The sequence below is a fragment of the Quercus suber genome, unplaced genomic scaffold, assembly GCF_002906115.3.
Source record: "Quercus suber isolate HL8 unplaced genomic scaffold, Cork oak 2.0 scaffold_215, whole genome shotgun sequence".
NCBI classification, from domain to species: domain Eukaryota; kingdom Viridiplantae; phylum Streptophyta; class Magnoliopsida; order Fagales; family Fagaceae; genus Quercus; species Quercus suber.
The window spans coordinates 898,688-907,769 of NW_027069673.1; the positions used below are offsets into that span (position 1 = coordinate 898,688).

General features: G+C 33.6%; 2 protein-coding genes across 2 annotated transcripts; both read right to left on the bottom strand.

Moving 5' to 3' along the window:
• Positions 1–3,092: 3,092 nt before the first annotated feature.
• Positions 3,093–6,856, bottom strand: LOC112007708 (uncharacterized protein At3g61260). Its single transcript, XM_024040075.2, has 5 exons — positions 6,594–6,856; positions 4,874–4,924; positions 4,230–4,317; positions 3,850–3,931; positions 3,093–3,501 (listed from the first exon to the last, which is right to left on the bottom strand). The coding sequence occupies exons 1-5, from the start codon at positions 6,757–6,759 to the stop codon at positions 3,307–3,309; spliced, it is 582 nt and encodes a 193-aa protein (XP_023895843.1). The 5' UTR covers positions 6,760–6,856; the 3' UTR covers positions 3,093–3,306.
• Positions 6,857–7,672: 816 nt separating this feature from the next.
• LOC136070161 (dof zinc finger protein DOF5.4-like) lies at positions 7,673–8,642 on the bottom strand. The gene is made up of 2 exons (XM_065779610.1): positions 8,138–8,642; positions 7,673–7,698 (listed from the first exon to the last, which is right to left on the bottom strand). The coding sequence occupies exons 1-2, from the start codon at positions 8,640–8,642 to the stop codon at positions 7,673–7,675; spliced, it is 531 nt and encodes a 176-aa protein (XP_065635682.1).
• Between the last annotated feature and the right edge of the window lie 440 nt (positions 8,643–9,082).

The window sequence follows — 9,082 nt, forward strand, 5'->3', positions numbered from 1 at the left end:
ATTTTTTGGTGGATTTTTAGAACTCTAATTTGGTTTGATGCGATATAGTTTTGTGTTTTAAGTTTTTGTTTTTGTTCTCTTTGATTGTTAAATGTTATCCTGTTGCATTATAAAAAATTAAAAATAGTAGATAAAAATATTGTATTATTATATTACATAGCATGATTTGAATAATTTAATACTTATTGTTATATATATTGTGGGGATGAGAGCCCAAATTTGTATATTGGGCTTTGAGCCTTATCCGAGGACGTGGACATGTTCAAGGAGTAGTAAATGATCGGGAGAGGCCCCAAAGTTGAGAATCACGTAAGAAAAAATGGATGAATATAGTTCGAGGAGTAACTCCTTCTCGGATATGATGAATATCAGTCAAGCGGGTATTTGTACAATTTAGGTGACCTTCCAGGGAGTTCCAATAATTAGGATGAACCTCAGGCACGCACAAAGGTAATAAGAATACAGAAATATCTAAAAGAAAAGCTGCTACTAAGGCATTAAATGCACTATAACAACTTTTCTAGTCACATTTATGTGGAGAAGTCCCCTGAACAGTGCAGTCTCAGCTACCACCATTTGCAGAGAGTTAAAGAAGATGTTTGATGGGACATGTACTCAAGTGAAGGCTTAAATGATTAACAAGTGTACGATCAAGAGGGTCTGGAAGGAACTATATAATGTAAAATACCTCCCATAAGAGGGAATGGAAAAAAGAAGAGAGAAAGAAAGAGAAAGGAAATTACTGTAGCACTAAGAACTTTATTAACCTTAAGAATTATTGGATTACTTCATAATCTACTTCCTCGGACAATCATGGTATTGAAGTTTACGTGTGTTTCATGCTAGTTCTTCTTTTGAAATCCTTATTAACCGTTGTCCAATCCACCACAAGCCCAGTTCTTTCACCCACTCTTTACAAATTCATTATACTAGGCTCATTGGGCTCATATCCCATATTTTTTGGACTTGGGCTACGAATTGTGACTCTACATATATATATATATATTATTTATTTATACTTTTTTTTCTTCTCATCTTGTTTTATTTAACATTAGACTAGGCTTGGTATTAAGTTATTAACATGTCGGAGATGGTTGCAAATTCAAAATTCGAGTTGGGTCATGACATGTTTTTGTGATGATAGGTGCTAATGATCTTTACATGGTTTATATGGAGTCTTCTTATTATTTTAGTTTTCACTTTAACCGTGTAGAAATTGTTTCATCAATGATTGAGTGTTTATATGTTACACATTTTTCGCAAATCTTTTCAACGCATTGCATAGATTAGCGATTACTACAAATAATAATTGTTCAATCACTTTAAATTTGGGTTTGGAAAAGATTAAAATCCAACTTATATATGAATACTTCTCAAATTATTTCTTTATGGGGTGTACAACTTTACTCTTGTATAGCTTTTTAAAATAAATAAATAAAAACAATCTCAATCGGATGCAAAGTCAAAATTAATATTTCATCACTGAATCAAAAAAAAAAAAAAAAATATACGAAAACATGGTATACAAAAAAAAGTAGGCAAGAACTTATTTAAATTACACAGTTGTTTTAATGAAAAAAAAAAAAAAAACAATCATTATTTTTCTCAATATTGATCACTTCTAAAATCAAGAAGAAAATAACATTTCAAACAAATAACAACTAAAGCTACATAGGAATTTATTCAAATTACAAAAAGAGCCCTAATAAGAAGAAACTAATGGTTACATTCTTTAAAAGTGATAAAGAAAAAAAAATTGGAATAAATGGTATGTCTTTTCTTTTACTTATTTTTTCTTCTCATATTATTTTATTCAACATTTAAATTTAGCCACGGCCCCATATCATTATATTATTTATATTTCCTCTCTTTATTTATTTTAAAAAAAATTAAACATATAATATTTTACTTAGATCCAATAAAAAAAATTGTCCTCATAATGGATTAATGCTAGGAAAACACTCATTCTCACATTCAATACGTTAAAGGAAAAATGGAATACAAAAAAAATGCCAATTTAGAAACACTAAATTAAAAAAAATTAACGGGATATCAAACCAAATATAACATAAAGAAACTAATAATGCATATTTATTGCCATAGAATCATCATCAAATTTTGAAAGACGATAGGTTGCCCAGAGAGAGAGAGAGAGAGAGAGAGAGAGAGAGAGAGAGAGAGAGAGAGAGAGAGAGAGAGAGAGAGAGAGAGAGAGAGAGAGAGAGAGAGAGAGAGAGAGATGTTAAAAAAAAAAAGCTGAAAAAGTATATATATATATTATAATAGAGATAACCATATAGAGAATATTAAAAACTAAAATAAACAGTTTCATTCACTTAAAAAATTAAATCAATAATCAACAATTAAATACAATCACAGTACTAAATTTAAATTTAAATTAAAAACTAATCAACTTTAACCATGGAAACCATATTTCCAATCATAACTAAGAAAAAGATGTTCTTCAGTAATAATAGAAATTGTATAAGAAATCAAGTTAGAAAATTTTAAAATCCTTTTTTTGACATTTCATTTAACCTTATATATATATATATATATATAATTTTCATACACTATTACTTTTTAAAAATCTAATAAACGATACTACTTCTCATTTAACAATTCTGTTATGAAAATCATCAATAAATATATGCTAATGGTAAGAAGTATTACAAATGAGATCATTAAAAAAATGATAAAATTAATTAGCAACTATCATTATAGAGTTCATTCTCAAAAAAAAAAAAAAAAAAAAAAAAATCATTAAGGAGTAGTAGTCTATGGTTTTATGTTTCTAAGAAGTGAGATATATAAGGTTTACTTAAAGGTATAAGTAAAGATTCACTATATATATATATATATGTAAAGGTTTTTAAAAAAAAGTTATATATATGTAAGGTTTTTATTAATTTTTTTTTTGAGAAAAAGTTTTTTATTAACTTAAAAGATAATGAAAACTAATTATTAATAACTAAAACAATAATATTAATAAAAAATATATTTAATGAGAACACCCAAAAAAAATTTATCAAGCCCAACGCGGGTTTGCAGCTAGTTCAAAACAATACCGGAGATGGTTCAAATAAAAAGTATTTGTCAAAAAATCTTATTATAGATGAAAAAGAGTCATCCTCAAATCAACATGCAAGTTTTATGCACACAAACTATTATACCTTTGCTGATTTTCCCATCAGTTTACAATTACATACAAAATGAACACATAGTGAGCAAACAAGAAAAATATAAAGAAAAACCAGGAATTACATTTGAAGTTGAATACAGGCACAAAAGCATTTCAAAAGCAGTTCAAAAGCAACCGAGGAATTTCTTTGGAATGGTTCCGGTTGCACGATATTTTGCAGATGTCTCCTCTGCCTTGAGAAGTTCTTCCCCACGTCTAGCTTCAATCATTGCCTTCTTTTCTTCTGCTTGCTTATGAATCAAAGCGGCTTTGTTCTTCATTTTCTCTGCATAGTTTGCCTTCTTCTTTTCTAATTGTTCCTGTTAATAATTTGAAGTTGTTAAAGTTGAATCTAAACTGTAAAATACTGAATATTATCACTATAAATGGATTCGCATTCCATTCAACGCTTCAATTGTTAAGTGTAAATAGGTCGTCAGTTACTGTGCATAGCACATGATATAGATGTGTCCTGTCATTTCTAAAAAACATCACTATCTGCTGCCGTAAATTAATGAGTATGACCCACATTATCATGTTGTAGTACATGCTACGTACCAATCAAGTAATCAAGGTAGAGAAAGTATGATCATGGTCAACAACAACATAGGGTGGGTGGGGGCAAGCAGAAGATAAATCTAAAACAGAAGGAACAGAGGCCAAATTACCTCAATTTTTCTTAGATCGGCTTCTAAAGATGCTTTCTTGCTGTTTTCCCATGCAGTAACAGCAGATAGCTTCTTCTGTGCCCTGTTTAACAGTTCAGCATAGTTGCAATTATTAGTATAGTTTCAACAAATTTTAAGCTTATGTAGAGATAGCAAACATAAAGCTCTTTTCTGAACTACAAAGGACATAATTATATTAGCATTAAACAGAATTTTTGTTTTAGGAATAATATCTATTAAAGCGTGAGAATCGTGTCCTATATTGAGGACAACTGAAGAAAGTAAGTAATTGATATATATAATTAATTGGGCCCAAACCTATTGACTTAGTTTTTGAATTGAAGTGGTGTCTCAACAATAAATCAGTAACAAAGACTTACTTGTTCTGTGCCTTAGATTTTTCGCTTTCTTCCCATGCCTTGACAAAAGACAATCTCTTCTCCTTTTCAACATCTGCTAGAGCAACATCTGTAAAATTCAAAGCAGGACATCAGTTATCCACGGGGAAATTTGATGAGAAAAGATCAAATGAATAAATAAAGTAATTGGATCTCTAAATCTAAAATTTTTACATTATTGTTAATTCAATAATAGTTGGTTTTTTTAGTTGAAACTCTTTTTTTTTTTTTTTTTTTATGAACAAAAAAGAAAAAGAAAAAGAACTACACATCCCCTGGACATTAATTACCGCATTGTGTTTTACAAGGTATTACAAGGTAATTTAGAATGAGAGTTAGTGGTCTAGGGTTTATTTATCACCATCATTCACTGAAGTTAAATGGAGCAGAGTTCATTTGGAAATCCTTCCATGCCCATAGTACAAAATGGGTTTAGGAATCCACATATTGTTTAAAATGCTTACAAAACAAAAACGCACATAACGGAATCATTTGAAATGCTTCATGGAACAAAATAGGCCGTCCAATTTCTGGGGTGCATGAAAATGTGCTAAGTTTCTTCATGGTCACCAAATTATAGTGAATGAGAAAATAAATGTAAGTTGAGAAGTATTTTGAACACTTACCTCTATCGATTGAACCCTTTGAATCTTTCTTCACCACAGGTTCTGGAGTCTCTGTTACAGACAATAATTCAAATAGAATTACAAAATATCATTCTGTTCAACTTATGATTCATTGTTAATATGCATGTTTAATATCAATCAACCCTTAAACCTATCTTGATTTCCACAGTTTTTCCCCTGAAGAGCAGGATTTAGTCCATGACTTGCATTTAATTGACTATTATTGGATACAAACTAGTTTTCTTTTTGATAAAAAGATATATGATAGATGATATTATTGAAACAATGAAGAAAGAAATTATTCCTTCTGGTATTTTCTTAAATAATGTCAACATGGTTAATGTTTACTCTCAATCTCTGTATCAGAAAACAGCACGAAGTGGATTCCCCAACTCTCAAATTTTGGATAACATTACTGATGGTGAAACCACCATCATTATCAACCTTTATAAAATCCATTGACATCACCCAACTTCAAATGAGTGAAAGAGGGTCCTAATGCTCCATTTCTAAATTCCATGAGAACTACATAAAGGAACTTTTATAAAAAGACAGTTTATACAATGTTGAGCTAGCATCCATTACGAGATACATATCAAGCTTTATAAAAGATACAGTAATGCATAAAAATGCCTTCTAAAGTGATTATGGAAAAAGGAAATGATATTGCCACTGGTACATGGCATCCAATGAAACAATTCCCTTGGAAGGTAGATTCTCACTCTAGGAAGTTAATTACTTAAAAAAATTTCATGCTTCTCTTTCCAAAAAGAATGTTGCTTTTAAAAGTTAAAGTCCAATTTGATTTGTTTAATGAAATGATTACATATAATTGGTGACTCTTTTAAACAATTGCATTAAAAAAATTATATAAAGATATTTCCACAAAATCATCCAATTAATTACTTAAAAAGTAAGGATACTAATAATTAAGGCGATTTAGCCATATCAAGAGCAGATTTACAAATCAAAGTGACATTCAAACATAAAATGACTTTCCCACAAAAAAAAGATAGAAACAAGACAAAATCACTAATGGAAGTTTTTGGCACAGTTGAGGCCGAACCAACAATCAGATGGTATTCCTGTCTTCTAGACTGAAATTCCTTCCTTACCTACACAAGTTTTTACCTATATACGGATATACCCACTATTTTTTGGATTTTCTATAGGCTACCATGCTATGAGCACCCTGGAATTATTTCCTAGTTCCCCCCATTGTAAGCAATAACAAAATGAGGAACTAGAAAAACCATGATTTGCGTTTGAATTTGAAAATTTATAATCAAGGAATTTGAGAAATAATTGCTAGTATATGTAAAGTGTTTGATATGAATTCAATAATTGCTACTATGATCATCCATAAATTTAATCAATAGGAAAAAAAAAAAAAAACTCATAATTTAATCAAGCCATATAAACTAAAAAACAAGAAATCCAAATCCTTTCTCTTAAATACGTCTATCCAAATAAACCAATGATGAATTTGCATGGATTCTCCGGACCAAACTGAAAGTTAATTTATAGTTCAGAAAATAAATTTCAAAGCATTCAATTCAACTTCACACGTATGGAACAGAACGACGTGGTTGTGCCAAACACTATAAAAAAAAAAGGCACCCAAAATGAACCCAAGTACGAATAGTTGAACGAAAAATCAAGCAATAAAAAAAAAAGAATAAAGAGCCAAGAAGGAAATAGAAAGAGAGAGCTCACTCACTCTCTACTAAGGTGATAGCTTTGGAATCGTCAGGTTTGGGTTCTTGGGGACGAACCGCAGCTTTCTCACGAGCGACATCATTTGGGACCTCAGCAGAAGCCAGAGGTGGATCAGAAATGGCTGGCGTTGTTACGGGTTCCACCTTGTTCATCACCTCCGTCTCCATTAATAATGTCTAATCCTTATCACTTCTAAAGCTTTGAAATTGTAGTGTAGCAATAGCGAGTGCTCTCTCTTTCTATATTTGGACCTTTTATATCCTTTAGGAACTACGTAAAATACGCGCTCAGATTATTGGTCTGGAAAACACAGCGTTCTATTTAGCACACGTGGCGTGAGAAGCGATGATCATGGATGAGTGTCGCGGACCGATTGATCCGACGGTGGACATTGAGAGTCACATCGTTGTTGGTGTGGTTGATGTTGCTGTGTGCCGACAAAGGTAAATCAATTGGGACGGGTAAAGAGTATAAAGGGTTAAAGAGATTAGGGAATCGAGAAGTGTCGGAACCTCGGAGGGGATAATGATAATGAAATCAGATGCAATGATGTCGGTACGCGTATTGCGACAGTTTTATTCGATGAGAACAAACAGGGATGAGTCTCACTAAACGACAATCTTTTTTTTTTTTTTTTTTTCATTTGAGATTTTTCTTTTCACGAAATGGACCGTTGTATTTGGAAAAAAAATAGTTTACGCATGCAAATGGCGATGTCCTGGTTTTGTGTCTCAATAGTTATTTCTAATTGCTGCATTCAATAGTACTTATAGATGTGACTCCAAATTGCTGATTGTAGGGTTGTCCATGAGTTAAGTTTGGGCTCCGCTCAGACTTGACTTGATCTTGGCGGGTGGTAGAATAGATGGCCCGCTGCTAACCGTGAGCACCGGTAGGTTAGATCGAGTTGATTTCGGCTGAAATCGAGAGAGGTAATGACAAACGAGATCTCACTGAATCTCAACAAATCTGGTTCAGATCTCAACGAATTTGAGATTGAGAGAGAAAGGGAGGATGATGGTTGAGGGAGAATGGCAGTTTTCTGCAAGATATATCGATCGGTTTGATTTCCATTGGGTTTCAAACCTCTAACCCTGCCACTTGACCTGCTCACATCAGTTGCTAATGCTGGAGACTCATTGACGACCGCCTTTCTGTTTGGATCGAGTTAATTTTGGTTAGGAGTGGCAAAATCAACCCAAACCTATTTGCCCACCCAAACTCACCCACTTAAAATAAACTCAAACCCACCCAATTATTAGTTAGGTTAAATGAGTATTAACCCAATTAAACCCAATTAAAACTAATGTTTATTGGGTTTTAATTGGGTACCCAATTACCCAACCCCAAAACTACTAAAATTACCAAAATACCCCCTCAACCTAAAAAATGACAAAAATAACACATAAACCCAAAAATGACCAAAATACCCCTGAAATCCAAAAAAAGACCAAAATACCCCCGAAACTCAAAAAAAGACCAAAATACCCCCGAAACCTAAAAATGACCAAAATACCCCTAAAACCCAAAAAATGACCAAAATACCTGAACTCGAACCAAAGAGCTTCGAGTCTTGGACGTTCAACAGGTTCGGAGCTGAGTTTAGAGAACGGTCTGTGACAGCCGAGACAGCTTCAGTGGCAGTGTTTGTTGTGGCGGTGAGGCTTGAGCTCTCGCTGCTGGAATGAGAGTTGGACTTGGGCTCTCGCCGCTGAGTCTGAGGAGTCGATGCATCAGATGAATTGGGCTTGGGTTTGGACCGCTTGGCTTTGCGGCAGCCACCGCCGACGGGGACGTTGCGGAGGACGCCGCCTTTGGTCCAGTAGCGGCGGCAGCTCTTGCAGAAGTGGCGAGGCTGAGACAGGTTGTAGTTGTTGTAATAGCAGAACTTGGTGTTGAGCGAGTCGCAGCGTGGGCACTTGAGTGCTTGGTGGTTCTGGGTCTGGGTGTGGTGGTGATGCTGGTTGTGTTGGTGGTGGTGATTTGGACGAACCCTCCGGTCTCCTCCGCCGAATAATCGCCCACCTCCTATCGCCTGGATGTCTTGCATTTCAATTCTCACCGAAGAATCTCAACTTTTTTTTGGGTCTATGTGCGTGGGAATTGCAAATTATGGAGGGAGGTTATAGGGAAGTAGAAAGCTTGTGTTTAAATCTTTGGAGAGATTTTCCGGGAATATGTTTTCCCACTTGATGACCGTGACAGGGAAAGTCCCCTCAAGTGTTATATCATTATATGAGTGCGTGGAAGTGTTATGAGAGTGTGTGTGTGAGAGAGAGAGCAGGAGTTGGCAGAGAGAGTTTCTAAACACTGACAAATATCCCTACATATCTTATTATCTTTCCTACTCTTCTTCTATTTTCGTCTTCTTTTTTTCATATTTTGAAATTACTGAAAGAGCCATGTAGTACCAAGACAATGACAATGGCCTATATTGTTTTGCAAAATTACTGAATTGGGTCTACTGAGTGTCAATTTTTGTTTTTTTGG